This window comes from Meleagris gallopavo, chromosome 1 (genome assembly GCF_000146605.3).
Source record: "Meleagris gallopavo isolate NT-WF06-2002-E0010 breed Aviagen turkey brand Nicholas breeding stock chromosome 1, Turkey_5.1, whole genome shotgun sequence".
Classification (NCBI taxonomy): Eukaryota; Metazoa; Chordata; class Aves; order Galliformes; family Phasianidae; genus Meleagris; species Meleagris gallopavo.
The window spans coordinates 48,199,572-48,217,775 of NC_015011.2; the positions used below are offsets into that span (position 1 = coordinate 48,199,572).

The 18,204-nt window shown below is 39.6% G+C and overlaps 1 protein-coding gene across 1 annotated transcript; it reads left to right on the plus strand.

The window, feature by feature from the left end:
• The first annotated feature begins 2,964 nt into the window (after positions 1-2,964).
• Positions 2,965-17,582, plus strand: ST13 (ST13 Hsp70 interacting protein). The gene is made up of 11 exons (XM_003202291.3): positions 2,965-3,021; positions 4,271-4,340; positions 4,432-4,502; positions 4,856-4,922; positions 5,499-5,583; positions 7,318-7,428; positions 8,411-8,513; positions 10,427-10,543; positions 11,236-11,299; positions 12,405-12,505; positions 16,878-17,582. The coding sequence occupies exons 1-11, from the start codon at positions 2,965-2,967 to the stop codon at positions 17,004-17,006; spliced, it is 975 nt and encodes a 324-aa protein (XP_003202339.1). The 3' UTR covers positions 17,007-17,582.
• Positions 17,583-18,204: the final 622 nt, after the last annotated feature.

The following is an 18,204-nucleotide window of genomic DNA, read 5'->3' on the forward strand; positions in this document are numbered from 1 at the left end:
GGGGCGAGGGGCGCGTTGCTGTTGTCGCAGGTTCGAATCCCGCCTCGGGCCGCGTTGAGGCATCGACCCCTGCGTGCCTGAGGCTGGGGGGCGGTCTGGGTCTGTTTGATAAACGCTGGCTGTGCACGGGGCCAGAGTCGTGTCTCTCGACCATCTCACGGCTCTCCGTGCAGAACTTTGCGTCCTGACACCCAAAAAGCGCGGTCTCCGTTAATAGGTGGAACCGTTGCGGTCCGCTCTCCTTACGGCAGTGCCTCAGCGCGGGGCAGCCCTGGGGCTCCCTCAGCTCCGAACCCGGCTGTGTGTGAACGCGAACAGTGCTACTGCACGGCGTGCCACGCTGCTCCAATGAATTATTTATTTAGATTTCTGTGCAGTGGTGCTTGAACTTTTTCATGCGTCTAGTGCAGTTGTGGGAATATTCCTACTTAACTCTGCTTGGCTGTGCGGTGCCCGCAGCACACGCGCATAGGAAGGAAAGGCGCGGAGGGGCCCACCTGCTGTGGGCCCTCGGTCCCGCTGCTAACGTGGGGGACCTCGATGCCTCGCCTTGGGTTACCTCCATCCCTCTGTTGTGCAATTCTGGATGTTTTGGGGCGGGGGAAGAGAGCGCTGCTGCCTTTGGCCAAAAGAAGCGTGAGGGAATGGAGAAACGATCTCCGATTTCTCATTTTTTCCATGTAATGCAGAGGGCTCTACTGTCCAGAATTTGTTTTCATAGAGGCTCTTTCTGTTTTCGCTCATGTATTTGAGCTAAATATTTGATGAAGTTGTACACTTGGGAATGTGGAATGGTGGTCACCAAATTACATTTCATGTCGCACTCTGGCAGTTTGGAGAGCTGCCCTCCCTTCAAGAGGACAATTACAGGCTCTTATAGGGTCTCCCCTTACTCTGCAAATGGCCTGAAGCTCATCGCAGCCTGACTTCAGGTGGGAACAAACCCGATGAGTCTTCTGTCTGTCAGTTTATCTGTGGTAACCTATAATTACATAGGTTAGTCACCGAGGTGATGTTGCAAGTGGTTACAGAATAACAATTAAATACTAATAAAATTCTGATTTATTTTGTTTTCTTAGACTCTGTAATTCATGAAATAGCATATATGAAATTGCGAGTGATCTGTATATGTTAAGTGCATCTCATAGAGTTCAAAGCTTGGCTGAGGCCTCTTTTGGAGTGTGAAGAAGGTAGAGGAGACTGACCGAGTCCTCTGGTCTTGAACAAGGTGCCAGACTAAAATGAGCTGATCTTGAGCCTTTTATTTTGGAATTGTTCCAGAACCCAAACCTTTTAGTTCAAGTTGTTTTTAAATATATGACTAAAAGGTGGGAAGGTTGTTGACCTTCTTGAATTGGAAGCTTCAGTCTTTGTCTAGTAGATATAGCCAGTAAGCCAGGCTTTGAAGAAGTCTTACTGGCTTTTTTTGTCGTTGTTTTAGCTGGGTCCATTAGATGGATTTATTTTATCTGTGAGTGTTGTTTTTGAAGTTGTAGTTTCTTATGGATGCGCAGCCAAGGATCACCCAGATGATCGATCCCCATGATGGCCAGTTGTTCTTGAACTGCTTGCTTAGAAAGGGTTATAGAATTTCATGTCTTACTGTTGGCCTGCCATGGTAAAATAAATAAATAAAAATAGGAGGAGCGGTTACTAGATGTAGTGTAATTTTTGCCTAGCTTTCCTCTGATTTATCAGATTGCAGTTGTGCAGTTCTTGAAATATGATATAGATTAAGCAAGGACAATATACCAGAGTTGTATGCACATTTTTGTAATAGCTTCCCAAAAGATGCTGTTTGTTTGTTTGTAACTTCTGATTATTTTTTTTTTCTTGAGATCTGTCCATTCTGCCATCTCCCCTTCTCCTGCTTTTTCTCCACAGATTGTGCCCCTTCTGGGTTTTTCAGCCCTTTGGGGCTTGACTGTGAGCTGGTGCCAGGGGGAAGGAGGAGGGGAGGGGAGGGCCGGGCCTGACTTAAGAAGCTGTAGGATCTCAATGCTAGGATGTAATCTAGTTGTGCTGATTCCTCAAAGCCAAGTCCTGTGCCCATCTGGGTTCTCCTGCATGTATGCCCACTTCATTTGCCACTGTGTCAAACCAGCTGTGTGGTTCCTCATTGAGCTGCTTGAGCCCGTTGAGTTGCTGGACACAAACGTAGTTGTTTTTTCTCCTTTTAGAATATCCATAGCCAAAGCAATCAAGAACTGTCCAAAGAAGAATGTAGAGCAGAGAGGATAGGTGGAAAAGTAGTCCTTGTAGCAGCCTGCCAGTAGATATGATTAGATGTTATATGAAACAGCTGGAAAATTCCACCTGTGCTTATTTCTGGCTGCTAAACCAAGTCAATGTAATATAGAAGCTTATTCTATATTGAGGGTCAATGTAATATAGAAGCTTATTCTATATTGAGGGAATGCTGTCTATATAGAGAATGCTATTTAATGGGTAGTGGGAGAAAGTCATGGATATTGAAGTGCATAAAATAAATGAAATGGTTTTCTTGGCAGCATTTCTTAAAAATTATATCAGCATTTTAGATGATAAAAATATCATGGTAATAGATATTTTTTAGTTCTCTTAAATGTTTTGATCTGTTTCAAAAATAATTATAGTTTTAATGGGAGTTTTAATGTTGTGAGTTGAAGAAAAAAAACAAAAAACTTGCATTTTCAGGAAAAAAGAGTTTCAACCAAAAGGCAGCTTTCGTTTGTGAGAAAGGGTGGGTGGGTGGTATGTGATGCACATGACTACGAATTATGGTGGAGACCCAATGTACATTGCACTGCAATAGGGAAAATATGGTTCATGTGTACTTTTTAATTGCTATTACAGTGAACTGGATTGTTGTATTTTTTGTCATAACACAAGGCTGAGATTATCAGCAGGACTTGAGTCAATAAAATACTTGGCATTGTTTTGTTAATCTTATTGTTTTTTCTCTTCCCTAATTTGCTGAAAAGCATGGGAGGCACAATACCACCTGCTCCAGCCAGTACTTCCACAGATCAGACAAGTAAGGTGAGATGTGAAAAGTTTGTAATTACAAATAATGTTTGGACACTGCAAATATGATTGGGCAGGAAGAGAGAAATAAAAATTGCTGCTAAATTTTATCCAGACAGTGTGGGTGAATGCACAGGTGAATAATTTGGGGAGATAAGGCTGAAGCCTGCTCCACTGCATCTTGTGGGTGACAGTTTGTTACGGATGGCTTTCTAGTTTGTTTCAGTTGTTATCATGCTCCATTTCCTTAATCATGAATGCCTGATGTTCTCAACAGTGCAAATGGCATACAAAGTCTTGATTGCTCCTTTTTATGCAGTCATTATCAGTTTATAAACCTCTTATGTAGTCATTGCTGGCTCACATTATAACTTTACATGACAAGAAGTGTTTGCAAGCATGATAGGTGGTAAAGAGTTGAACTGTCAACTTTTTAAGACAGTATCGTGGAAAAGGTTATTTTTTTCAGGAGAGATAATAAATTTGGCTTTTAGATATTCATAGGAGAATTTTCTCGAGCTTGAAATTATTTTTAGGAAAAGCAGAATGCTTATTTTAGGTTTAGCAGGACAGTGGGTACTAGAGTTACTGGTTGATAAGAACTGAACTCTACTGGGGGGTTGTTTATGTGTAGTGAGTGTAGTCTGTGGCCCTGAATGTACAGACACAGCTTCTGTCCCTCATAAAGGAGGATGTGCTGTGTGGTGGCATGCAGAGGAACGTACTCAAGTAGTTAGAAGCTGATAGGAAAACGTTTGAAAGAATATTGTAAGTGTGTGTAAATAGCAAATATCTCTTGACAAATAAGAAAACAAATTTTAATCATCAATGCGTGCTTATTGTTCCCTATAGAGGACCTTAGCTTAAAAGTATTAGATTGAGAGAATTTTTCATCCAGATGATATGTCAGGGAGGGCTGGAAGATTGTAAAGGCTAGTTAGTATTCATTGCAAGACTGATTCTGAATTGGGTATTATCTGAATCATTTTGTTTTGATTATTGAATTGTGCAGTTTGAAAGACTGGCTTTACCAATAATAGAAGTTCATGAGTCAAGATCTGGACTTTGAATTATTTGCATGCATGACAGACTTAATCTCAGAGGAGGAAAAAAGGAGATCTGTATCTTGAAAATAACTGTTTAGCCTTAGAGCAGTCATATTCTTTGAAGATTGGATCTGGATTTTTCAATGCCCTGCTATTTATTAGAGTGGGAGTAGAATCTCAGTCAGAAATGCACACTTACAAATGTGTTTCTCTTTCAGGGCAAAGCAGAAGAACAGCCAGAGGAACCAGTTAAATCTCCTGAGCCAGAAAGTGAAGAGAGTGACTTAGGTGTGGAAGACAGATGACGTTATCATGGTTAGAACATGATTCTGGAAATCTCGTAAATGTAGTCTAAATTTGCTTTTTATTTTTCCCCCAGAAATTGACAATGAGGGAGTGATTGAACCTGATAATGATGACCCTCAAGAAATGGGAGATGAAAATGTAGAGGTAAGCACAAATCCTTCAGTGGCTTTCGCAGCAGGAAAGAAGGGGAGAGGTTTTGAGTTTAGTCAAGAATAACAATCAAGGGGGGGAGATTAGTACTACTCATTAACACTAATAGGTATCCAGCTGCTACTTTGAGTCTTCTAGTTAAAATTATGGTGACTAATATCTCCAATATGGAAGCAAAAAACGTTTTTTTTTTTAATACTGTGATTTAAATTCAAATTAAACACAAACTTCTGGAGTCAGAAAGGTGCAGCTTCCTTTGGTGCTGTCTCAGTGTGATACTTCCAGTCTGGACTCCATAACCTTCGGATTTTGTCCATGTGTTCCATTCTGTTTGCTTATTTTCTTAGGTAACTGAAGAGATGATGGATCAAGCTAATGAGAAGAAGATGGAAGCTATCAATGCCTTAAGTGAAGGTGGTACATTGTTTGCTTGTTTTCTAATACATATTAAGGGACATAATGTTTGTTGCAACACTAATACAACAAAAACCTTAATAAAGTATCTTGGACCTTAGTGAGCACCTCCAAGAAGCAGAAACCTTACTTCATATTAGATATCCAAAACTAACTAGAACATGAAAGCTTTTTTAAGTACAGTCTTCCCCGTGTGGCTGTAATTTGGGGGAAGTATTGCAGCATCTTAATAATACATCAACTGCTACAGTAGTTTCCTATGTATTATTAATGTCTCTAGTGGTTTGTCTTGATGCAGTGGAAAGCATCTAAAGTCACTAAAGAAGTGACTTCCTGCGTGGTTGCATATGAAGTCAAACATAGAAACATAACTCTGAAAGGACACCCTCTCCTCATGGTTCCAGAATTCACTTCGAAATTTGTTCTTTGGTAATGTGGCAAGGATGAAAAATTGATTTTCCTTTGATAATGTTCCATGCAAGATGTTGCTAGGGGAATAGCACCATATGGGTATGTTTGGCAAGTTGGGTGTAGTAGCTGCATAATGATGGAAACTTTACTGGTACTCTTTTTCAGGTGAACTTCAGAAGGCTGTCGATTTGTTCACAGATGCTATCAAGCTGAATCCTTGTTTGGCTATCTTGTATGCCAAGAGAGCAAGGTGAGTCATGATAAACTAGTGATGTATGTTTCTGTCCCAAACTTAAATCAAGTCTTTGTTTGATTTATGTATGGTTGTTGCTTTTTGTATTATTTTTTTATCTGTTTGGTAGGGGCTAGTGAAACAAACAGTACATTGTATACTCTGTGTAATTAAAGTATTGTAGTAAATACAGCAAGTTAGTGAGTTAATTATTCAGAATCCAAAGGCTGTGGTTCTCCACACAGTGTTTGGTTGTTTGTTTGTTTTTTTTTACTACTTGTATTAACAACTTGTGTCTGGCAGTGCCTGTTTCTGATGTACTATTGAGTTGTTTTCTGTAGGATGGTCCAAGTCTGAGCGTTAACTCAGAGCACTTACAGCGGGTCAGTCCAACAGCACACCTCATCCAGCCTTCTGTTGTTGTCAGTAGTTAGCAGTTGCAGGTGCCTGTAGAACAGAATATGAACAAGGCAAGAGGGGTGATACTCCTGCAGTTTTTTCAGCCTTTGGTTCATCTCATAGGATTGTTTGAAGCAATACCTTTATACTTAATAGCTCCTGATGTCTTGCTGTGATGATGTCAGTCTCCTCTTGAAAAACAAATTAGTGTTTGCAGTGTTCTCTGGCAAGGAGTTTGAAAGCTTAACTAAATTAATTATGTGATTCTTTGTTTCTTGTCTTGAATTTGTTGTTTCATTTGCTTCCTATTGATGTATAAAGGAACTAGGGCTCTTTACAGGTTTCTTGTTCTTGGTCTCTCTACTACTTCTGATTTTTATAGACTGAAGTTGTGTGCCTTTTTTGTTTGTTATTGGATGTATTTTCTGTTGCAGGCTATAAGGTCCAAATCTCCTTCCTTGTACAGAAGGAAGCAACTCTGTTCTTAAGATGATGCTGCTGTTCTTAGAACTTTTTTCAGTTCTATTACAGCTGCCTTTGAGATGGGAGAACCGGACCAAAATTTCACAAAGTATTCAAGTTGAGGTCCATTGTAGGCTTGGTGATATGATCATGTTATATTTTTATTAAAGTCTTTTGATTTTGCTTTTTTTTTGACATTTCTGTATTGAGAAGCTTAAGAAACTGTCAACAAGATGTTGAAATCAGTGTACAGTGCTGTATTAGTTAAAAAAATGCCTTTCATGGGGTCTTGGGAAGGAATGAAAATGTTTGAACCAAGGCACTGCATACACCATCAGAAGAGTGCAGGGAGCAGCTCAGAATGAGATCTGCTTTTTGAAGTTGGTCAGGCTGAATGATGAAACAATTGCTCATTTTGCGTAGGCAACATAAAGCCGATGTGCTGTTGTATTCCTTATTATTCTAATAATTGATCTGTACAACCAGTATGATAATTAGCTCTTTATCTTACTGTTAAAATAACAGTAAAGACTATGGAGTGTATAATGCTGCTAGCTTTGTTTTGTTCTACTTGTTAGTTGCTGTCATCTATAAATGGTAAGCAACATGAAATTGAACTGCACTTTGCATTTCTTTTTCACATGGATTAAAGTTGTTCTTACTGGCACGGCTCAACTCTGAATGCTGAACGCTCACACTTTTTGCTCATGATTCACATACCACTGTGGGGGGAAACTCAATTTCAGTGGCTGTTAGCACTACAAAATCTTTCTGAATGTAGCTTTTCAAAAGTATCTCATTAGCCTGCCTGTTAGTCATCCAAAATTATTTCCAGCTTAAGTTAGTAACTTGGTATTTCAATACATACAATAAATGTTCTTATTCCCACAGTGTTTTTGTGAAACTACAGAAGCCAAATGCTGCCATTAGAGATTGCGACAGAGCCATCAAGATTAATCCTGACTCAGCACAGACTTACAAATGGAGGGGGAAAGCGCATAGGTAATGAACTGCAACTGTTCCCAATGTTCTCTTTACTTACTTGGAGAGGAATGGTTTTGTTTGTGCTTTTTCTTTTCTGTTTCTCTGTGAACTGTCAATTTTGTACGTGAAAGAAGTAGTTGTGAGCCAGGAGTCCAATATCTTAAGTGTATATCTTACAAGAAAGAAAAGATGGTGGTGATATATTGATGGTGACTTAAGAATAATCCTGGCACAGTCTTCTTTTTTTCTTTTTTTTTTTCCCTTCCCTTTAATAAGGCATCTTCTAATGACTTACTGTCCTTTGGAAGATCGTTTCCTAATCATTTGCTAAAGATTAGGAACTCTGGCAGTGTGGGTTTTATTTCTGGCATGGAGCCTAACTGAGAAGGCTGGAGCATGGTTTGGATTCATGTCTGTGTCTGTGAGATAAAGCACTGTGACCCCTTAGGAATGGCAGCATTCACTTAACTCTTTGATTATCACAAGTTTGTCTAAATGAATAAGTAGTAGTGCTGCACAGTAGTTTTGATAACTGTTTGGTTAAGACGTGGTGCACTCGGTTAGGTAGGATGTTTAAATGCTGAGTAAATGTGCACTTATGCTTGATTTGGTAGTAGTGAAGACTTGTACAGAACACTGAATGTGTAGCTTCACACTGAGCATCTGCCTGGTTTTGCTGAGTGTTTATTAGTGTGCTTTATGTGTTTGGGTAGAGTACCTTCTCCCTGAGAGACCATTCTTGTTCATAGCAAAGAATGGCATGAACCCATTTAGTTTTTCTTCCTGATTTTTACATCACACGAGAGTTACAGTAAATATATGAAGCAAGCAAGTATGCTCTAATCACAGTGCACGTATTACAGAACACACAATGATTATTAAACTTGGAACTGTGTGGATAGCTGTGGAAAAAGTTACCGAATGCTACGTGGTTAAAGTACACAAAATGACTGCTAGCAGTTTGCTTTTTGGCTTCTGAATGCTGTCTTCTGAATTCCAGACTTCTGGGTCACTGGGAAGAGGCTGCTCATGATCTTGCTCTGGCCTGTAAACTGGATTATGATGAAGATGCTAGTGCCATGCTGAAGGAGGTGCAGCCAAGGGTAAGTAGGAAGGTGATAATGGAGGTCCCGCTTTTTGTCTTGAGATTCTTGGGATATGCATCATACTGTGTTCATGTGTCAATATCAGTGTTCATCTGACACTTCAAACTGAGTTTAGAAATGATCCTACCTTCAGTCACTGCTGTTTTGACTGTTTGGAAGTTAGGTCTCTGGGACTAAGTATATAACTAAACAACCAAATGTTCCTTTTTGAGACCTGAACAGAAAAATGTGATGTGGTTGAAGTTATCCAGGCATTGTTATCACAGTGGTGGTGGGTTTTGTTTTATTTTTGCTGTTTTGGATTTTTTTCTTTTCCCCAAAATGTTTCCAAACTAATCAGAGCTTCATCCTATATACAAGGGAAGTGTTCTTGGTTGTGAGAAGTACTTTCATTTGTCTACCCCATGAGGGCAGCATAATTTCTTTGAGACTTATGTTCAGTTTTTCCCGAGTGACTGATCCCAACACTGTTCTAATAAAGTGCTTGTGTAACATCTGTAAGAACATTGATTGTAGGCTTTCTTTCTCTTCTCTTTTACACATTCCTTTGAACCACAAGTTGCAATTGCTACATTGTACTGAGAAGGAGCGTACTGAGTTTACATTGCAAGGTCTGGAGGAGGGTGAGGATGGGGGTTTATACCTGTGGTTTGCAGAGCCAGTTCCAGCCAGCTGCAGAAATGGACCCAATCCTGGCCAAAGCTGTGTCCATTGCAGCTCTATGATGATGTATCTAAGGAAGGGTAAAACATGCTGTGCAGCAGCTGTGAGAAGGAAAAGAGTGAGGAAGGAGGGGGAAGTGATCGGCTGTGTAGGCACCAAGATCAGTGGAGGAGGAAGGTGCTCCAAGTGCTGTTGCAGGGATGTCTGTGCAGCCTGTGGTAAAGCAGATTGTCACCTTGGAGCCCATAACCTCACTGTGCTCTGAGGGAAGCTGCAGACTTTGAAAGGCCCCCTGTTGGAGCAGGCTCCTAGCAGGAACTACAGCTTGTGGCAGACCCAAGCTGGAGTGTCCTGTTCCTGAAGGAATGTACCTGCATGGAAACCTGTGTTGGAGCAGTTCATGAAGGACTGTGTACCATTGGAACAGAAGAAATGTGTGAGAAGGAGGGAGCAGCAGAATGGAGCTGTTACAAGCAGGCCACAAGCCCTTTTCTCAGTTCCAGCTATGCCACTTGGAGGGGAGGAGGTAGAAGAGTTGGGAATGAAAGGTTGAAGTTGAGACTGAGAAGAAGGAGGGGTAGGGGAAGGTGTCTTTAGTTTTGGCATTGTTTCTCATCATTTTACTCTAATTGGCAGCAAGTTGAATTAATCTTTCTCCAGTTGATTCTGTCTTGCCAGTGACAGTCATCACTAAGGCATTTCTCTGTTGTTGTCTTGACTCATGAGATTTTTTTCATTGTTCTTTTTCTCCTATTGTGGAGAGGGAACAAGAGAATGGCTTGATGGGCATCTGACTGAGAGCTGAGGTTAACCTGCCGAATACATAAACATTCCCATAGCAAATAGCTCGAGTTTTCAGTCTTCCTGCCTTGCCTTTGCAGAAAAAACACTCTCGCCAGCAAAACACCAACTGAAACCATCTTACAAGCAATTAGTCTTCTGTGTCAGAGGCTATTGATCTGTAGCACACCTGCTAGGTCTTATGTCTTGACTTTTTTTAATAAGAGGTATACTTAATGATTGGCTGAGAGGGAACGTGCACAGCAAAAGCAGAGTATGCCTATGATGTGTTGAGACTTACTTGCTAGAGGTGTGATTGTGGTAGAGAGGAAGTAGCACTTCTGGGATGTGAAGTCAAATCTTATTTTTAAGAACTGGTGAAAATAGATTATTACAACACTTGATATTGAAATATGTTATGTGGTATACTAGGAAGTAGCTCAAGTCTTGTAATTGTATTGTAACAGGCTCAGAAAATTGCAGAGCATCGCCGAAAGTATGAACGGAAACGTGAAGAAAAGGAGATCAAGGAGAGAATGGAAAGAGTGAAGAAGGCACGAGAGGAGCATGAGAGAGCACAAAGGGTGAATACTTAGGCTTTAATATTGCTTAACAGTTTGGAGAGTGGCATAGTTATTTTGTTTTCAATGACTTGCATGGGAGAATTGTTTTCACTTTAAATCTTAAATCTTAGGGAGTTACTTTATTTTTTTAGTTACTTGACCAATGATGGAATCTGGAGAAGAGGGTCTTTTGCTGCAGCTGTATCTGTTGCTTATGGCAAAGATAGGCTCTAGAATCTCTAGGAATCTGTATTTCAGGAATTCAGTTACTATATGACTTAGTATTAGTCACTTAGTATTTATTTCCAAAACTGGGAGATTTTAACTTCAAAGTAATCCTTTGCATCTCCTCCACTCTTCTGACTGCAGTTCACTTTTTTTCCTGTTCTACCACTGTATTTTTACGGCATGTGTTAGGGGTGGGAATTGGTTCTAAAAATTAAGCTAATGGACTAAAACTGATCACAGAGTTCATGGTCAGTAAAAGCACACTCCATGTAGCTTAACTGCAAGAACATATGAAAATAAGAGGAGCTATTGCTGTTTCTTGTCTGTGGCTTTGTATATTGTGAAGTGCTTTATTTGATAATTCCTTTAGCCTGCGAGTAGTAAACAGTCTCTATTTTATTTTTTTCCTCCTAGAACCTTTTAAGCAGTAGAAAGCAGGCTGCAATTCCATAGCTTTGTTTGGAATAATATGCTTTCTTCTACAGGAGGAAGAAGCAAGGCGACAAGCAGGAGGAGCTCAATTTGGTGGTTTCCCAGGTGGTTTCCCAGGTACGTATTTTTAAGCACCAATACTTGTTACTTGAAGTGACTAATTGGTTGTTTTTGTTTTCCCATATACAATATTATAACCACAGTTTAGATAGCATTTATTCTCAAGATGGGGAGAGGAAAAATGTTTTATGAAGTTTGAAACTTGTCTATAAATAAATAACTGAGAATTAATGAGTGGAGGACAAACGAGATTCTTTCTCTTAATTGCATTGTTTCTGGGTAACAAGTAGAGGGAAGACCAATCAGTAATAGTGATTAATGGAGTGAAAGGATTTAAGTATGAGAAAAGAAAGATTTAACGTTTGCTTAGTAATATATACTGAAAACATAGTATAAAATTTTCTGAAATACTCACTCAGGGCGGCTTGGACCCCTCCTGCTTGAGAACAGTAGTTTTAAAACTGAAAATTGAGTTGAATGTTAGCTTCCAAACATTGCAGTTTTTCCCATAGTTTAACAGAATGGTTTCTCAATGGAAATTTTGCAATTTTGGAACAGTTCTGTGAAGATCAGACTTCCTGTGTCATTTTTGGGTACAGTCAGTTGCAGGGAAGCAGTAGTGAGTGCTTGAAGATCGAATTGTAATTGTGGTGGGTTGAATGCATGCTCCAAATAAACCAGCTTGTCAAGGTAGGCAAATACTGATCATATCTGCCTCAGGGATTTTTTTTCAGTTATGATTTTGACTTTTTTTTTTCCCTCCAAATGTAAAGTTCTTACCACACATTGAATGAGCTTGGGACATGCTGCTACTGATTTAATTCTGCCCTCAATTGCTCATCTCTTGCTTTCAAAAGTCTGAATTTCTTGACTTGATATGTACATCAAGTTAACTAGAAAATAACTGTATTTGTGTACAAAGTGCTAGACCCTAATTAGGTCCTCCTATTCGATTGGGTTAAAAACAGTGGAAACAAATTGCAGGTTTTCACAGAGCCCCTGCTTTCCATTCTTTGAAACAGCTCTATGCTTTGTGGAAGGCAAAAATTGGGGTTTATGAGTGGAAAGATGTTTTGTTTGATTTGTTCCGCATCACTGAGAGATCCTGTACAGATGAATTAAATGTTCTGCATCACACATTCTTGTGTCTTGGGCTTTGCAGGTGGATTTCCTGGGGCTATGCCTGGCGGTATGCCGGGAATGGCAGGTATGCCAGGTCTCAATGAGATTCTCAGTGATCCAGAAGTCCTTGCGGCCATGCAGGTGAGTATTTGATTAGAACCAAAGCTAAATGCTCACAATGAGGGAGAAACAGCTTAGGGGAGCCAAGGGAAGAGAAAAAGATGTGACCCACTGAATAGCAGTGTGGGTGCTTGCTTACTTCTGTTGCAAAATTTTCTCCATGTCTGTGTGTGTAGCTGTTCCAGACTGTCTGGAATCTATTTTTTCAAACTGACAGGGACTTAATTAAAGGTGTTGTGATGTCCTCTTTTTTCTTTCCCTACGCATCCTTTCCCCTGCCCCAGCCTTATGTTTGCATATAATCAACAGAACCATATACTGGATAGTTTTAAGCTTTTTTTGAGTCTCTGGTTATTTTCTATACAGTGTGATTCATTTCCTCCTTTTTTGTGAATGCGTCCACACTGTGCTGAGGGGTAATTATGCACAAATGAAAAAATATTGTTAATACTGTTGCAACACAATATATTGCAATAATGTTGAGAATTGCCTTTCTCCTCAGGGAATGAAGAGGCAAAATAGTATCAAAATAGTTCCACATCTGGTATTTTCTAAATTTATGTTTAGAAAGCCTACTTCCTTGGTAGGCTTGATTAACTACTCAATTGCTCAGTTGCTTAGGTCATGGAACAGCTGTGATTGGCATCTAAATAAATAAAAGCCTTTCATGGGACTCTCATTTGATATGCCCTGAAATCATGAAAAAGGCATGGCTTCTCATGCAAAAATTCATGAGTTCCCTTAGTAATTGCTGGTGTATGGAAACACACCTTTACTTCCACAAACAGCAGTGTCATCTTACATCAAACTGTCCAAAACCACCACCACCAACAACAGAAATCCCACGACTTGCAATTGCATTCATTATTGGCTCATTTATGCTGTGATACAGGACTTTGAAAGGGGCATTGTTAAAAACATCTCTGAAGTGCAGTTAAATGTTGAGTGCTTAATACGTGCCTTTAAAAAGGCTCCACTGCATGTTGATTATATAAACTCCAAAATGTTACGGTATTCTGTTGCAAGAACACCGATAGTGTTTTCTCTGGAGTCTGTTAGCAAAGCTTCAAGATTCTCATTGACTTCTTTTGCACAATATTTAGATCTAGGTAAGATTTAAATATCTGCACTACCTACTCCTTACTAAAATATCTGACTGCAGTATTATATCCTTCCTGAATCAGCAGCACAAGCTATAGTCTTAAAAGGGTAGGTTTTACGGCTTGACTTGATTCTGCTCAGTGCAGCTATGGAATATGTTGAAGGATGATGGAAGCTGATAGCTTTTACTGAGGCTATCAGTGAGGTTGCAAATAAGTGTGAATCAGCATCTTCAGACAAGTCTCCCAAATCATTTATATCAAAGTGTTATTTTAACTGAGCGTGTGTAGAGTCTTTTCATAGCAAGGAGTCAGTCCTGAAACTGGAGTTTTCTGAGGGTGAAGACCTTCCCAATCCCTTCTGGATTAGTGTCTATTAACATCTTTGTGACAGCTCTCCTTGAGCTTACATCAGTATATGCTTCTTGTAGTTCTATTCAAGGCTTCTTAACTGAACCAGATGTGATTTTTTTTTTGCAGTGAGTTATAGCTTGCTCTGAAATAGTGCCTCCTGCTTAGTTCCTGGAAACTACAACAGACACAAAGAGCACAATATTTGATAGTGCAAATTACAAGTAGTTACAAAACACTATTTTTCAACATAGTCAACACCATTAACTATGCTTTTACTTCAGTGATGAGCAAGAGCCTGCATGCCACGCTTGTAAAAAAAAAGTCTGCATGGCTGGCTGGAATGTGGCTTGTCTTTCACATCACTGTTACCACTGTTGAAATGCACCACCTAAGACCTCACTATGCTCACATCCACTGTTTGTACTCCATAAACGTTCAGCAAGCATCAGTGATTTTCAACGGTTGCCTTTTTTTCCACATGGAGGAATTCAGTGAGATGCCTTTGCTTCATCTGTACTTCCATGTCAGACACCGTTTGGTCAGAATGCCCCTCAGCTGCCCTTTGTCACATGGCAGCAAAATGGAATGGAATATTGGTGAAAAGGTTCAGCTTCTACTGCCATACCACCACCATCTGCCTCTGACATTCTGGGCCCACATAATAAAATAGGAAGCATTGCTTTCATAGCAGCCCTTAGGCAAGTAAAATGAAAATAACTCTCAAGCTTTATAGTCACCAGAAGTAGCAGCTGAAATGGTTAACTTGGGGTGGGACATCTGGGAAATGTTTTGTTTATTTTTACCACCTTTGGCTGCCAGGAGGGTGTTGTAGTATTTGAGATCTTCTATGCACAACTTCTAAACACAAATGTCATGTTGTATACAGAGAAACACAAGTAGTCACGGTCAGATATAAATTATTTTTTAAAAAGAATGATGCGTAAAGCATCTAAGGATTGCTTACTTGCCTTATGTTGAACGCAGACTTGTGCCCGAATGTGTAACATAGGAAAAAAAAAGAAAATTGTGTTTTCCCTTCACAACGCTACTCATTCTTCTGCAGCTGAAGACAGGACCATTAGAAAACTGAATGTTACACTAATGCCATTTATACTGTCATTGCCCTTCCAACTTTCATGCTAAGTAATTCCATGTGAAACAATTGGTATTTAAGTAATCAGCGTTAGTAGTATTGCTCATCAGTGTGAAGCCTTGGATGTGTATCAGCCTTAAACATCTTAATAAGCACTGTTAAGTGTTTTCAGGCTTTTGGGGAGTTGCACAACAGCAGTAACTGTGAATTCATAGAACATCTAGTGTGAAATTGAACACTTATTGCTTATTTAGTGGTGCTTTCATAAGATTCAGTGACTAAGCTGATTTATCTTCATGTTCAGGATTCATATACACATGTGATAACACAGATAGAACAATACAGCACACTCTTCCTAGTCTTATATGCTATTCTGAAATTGAAAACTGAGGAGGTTTGAGTTTGTGCAAGTCATCTTTGTGTTTTTATAGGAATCCTGTAAAGTGGAGGAAATATATCCAGAGCCTTTTTTTCTGAACACTACCATCTTAGAGAATTGGCAGATTCTCTTTTGTAGGGGAGATAATACTTGTAATTCTTTTGTGAGGAAGATAAGACTTGACTCTTTCAGTTCTCAGCACGTATAAAACATGAGTTAACCACCTGGATGATTTTGTTGGAGTACACACCCACCAGAGGCAGTTTTGGATCAGACTTGTTTAACAGCTGTAGTGTGTGTCTGGTACTAGAATAGACACATGATGAGTGTTACTGTTGCACAGACATCTTCTGAGGACACTAGTTGTTTTTTGATGGTTTACAATAAATAAGTCTGAGGTAGCAATAGTGTAGAAGTCCAGGGAAGATTGTATCCCTCGATGGAACTACCTGAATGCTAGATTGAACAGAAGGTGAATTTACAACTTCATTCTGGATGTAATAAAAGCCTTTGGTTTTTTTCTGAATTAAAGAAAACTTGAATCTTTCGTGCAAAAGTTGCTTACAATGGAAACATTTTCTAGATTGAGAGGCAAAATTGACCTGTAAAGAACATCATATAAAACATGCTTATGTGAAATTAGTAAGAATAATTCTACATGGGTCACTCTGAAAGTAATGCCTCCTATTTATTTCAACGGAAACCACAGTAGATGCAGAGCAGACAATAACAGTGGTGCTGAAACACACTGCTCACCATCTCACTGTGCTTAACATCTGCTGTTTAATCTCCATAAACCTTTAGCAAGTTTCAGTGAATATCAACAGGTGCCTTTTTTTTTTTTTTTTGAATGGAGAAATTCAGCAAGACACCTTTGCTTCATGAGCACTTCCATTTTGTCAGCCTTCCCCTCTGCTGCCATCTGTCACATGGCAACAACACATAATGGAATGTTGGTGACAGAGTTCTGCTTCTACTGTCATACCACCACCATCTGCCTCTGATGTCATGGGCTGACATAATAAAGTAGGAGGCATTACTTTTGGAGCGGTTGTTATGGTTCAGTAAAGACCAAAATTATGCTGGCAATACAGGAAAAAGTGTTTTACATACTAAACAGGGAAGATGATCTGTGTTCTTTTGACCAGTGTCTTTAATGTATATGTGAATGCATTTATTAACTATGACACGAAAGTGCCACGAGAGAAGACTCTCTTCCAGCTGTGATTTCCCAGAGGAAGTGAGGAATACCTGAGAATCAGATGTATTTTCAAAAGCCAAGTGCTGCTGCATCATCTGCTCACAGTCCAGCAGATTACAGTTTCTGCTGCCAGAAGGAAATTGGGTGAAAGGGATGTGTATCAGCTATTACATGGAGGGGGGTTATTCTGCCATGATTGTTATGCAGGCAGATCTCTGTGTAGACTTCTAAAAATGCTCTTGATTTTGCTTTTTTATGTCCTGCAGGATCCAGAAGTTATGGCTGCATTCCAAGACGTTGCCCAGAACCCAGCAAATATGTCCAAGTACCAGAACAATCCCAAGGTCATGAGTCTCATCAGTAAATTGTCTGCTAAATTTGGCAGTAAACCATAAAATCCCCGGTTCATAAAAATAATTTTTGAGTGGGAAGGGTTGATTTGGCTAACCGGTGTTGCAATAAAACAAACCATTGTACCTCTGATCTTCTTAAGAAGAGAAACTGTGTGTTCTAAGGAGAACTGCTCTCTAGCCCCAAATGTTGACTTTATTCAGTGATTGGTTTACAGCACTCAAATTATATCCGGATGACCTAGTTTAAGCCATGCCTCCGTGTCCAAGAATTGCAATGTTTCATGGCAAGCGTTAAATACAGTTTAACATTCCTGTGAGAAATATTCAGGAGTGTAAGATAAAAGCCTCTCTTTTTTGTTTGTTTGTTTTTTGGGTTTTCTATCATTTCTTTTTTTTCCTTTAATTATTTTTCCTCAGCGAACAAAGAGCAGGGAACTTAGATTAAGTCTGTCTTAATCTTGTTAGGACAGTAAAATTGGCCTACTCAAGAGTAGCAAAGGTGGGATAAATCTGAAGAATTAACTGGATAAAGGTATTGCCTGCAAATACAAGTCCATATTGGTTTTTTTTTGTTTGTTTGTTTTTTAATGAGTGACTGACTTTATATAGATATTAAAATGATCAGAATAACCATGATAGTTACACACTGGAACTTCTGGCAGTACTGCAAATATTGCATTATTTTGATCACCACAGTTGTACAGCAAAGGTGCTTTCCTATCCTTTGCACAACCTGGCATGAAGTATGTACTGTGGAGGCCACAGAAATTTTGTTACTTATTCAGATATTGTCCAGCATGTTTATGTGATGTTGAGTTTGGATTTTTTTTTAATCAGTCCGGGTATGGGAGAGCAGCTTATTGTCTGTGCTTGTGCTCTTGTCCTTGCCCAGTTGGCAGGTCCTCATCTGGTAGCACTCGCCCTTCCTTGGGATGTGCTTGCCAGGTTTCATCTATTTGGAAACTTTAGGGAAGGAGTCTGTTCCCATTGCTACCTCTGTCTCATTGAATGCAAGCCATCCAGAACATGTAAATATAAAGTTATAAATTGGTGACGGGGAGAATATCCAACAAAGTTGCAGCTTGGGGTTCTGAGTTGGTTTGAGTCCTTACGTGCTTACAGATAAAACTGATTGGCAGAAGTCCTGTGTCTATGTAGAGATGATGACTCTTTCTCCAGTGCATACTGTAGTCTTCTGTCTTTTCTTCCTTTTTTTCTTTTTTTCTTTCTTTCTTTTTTT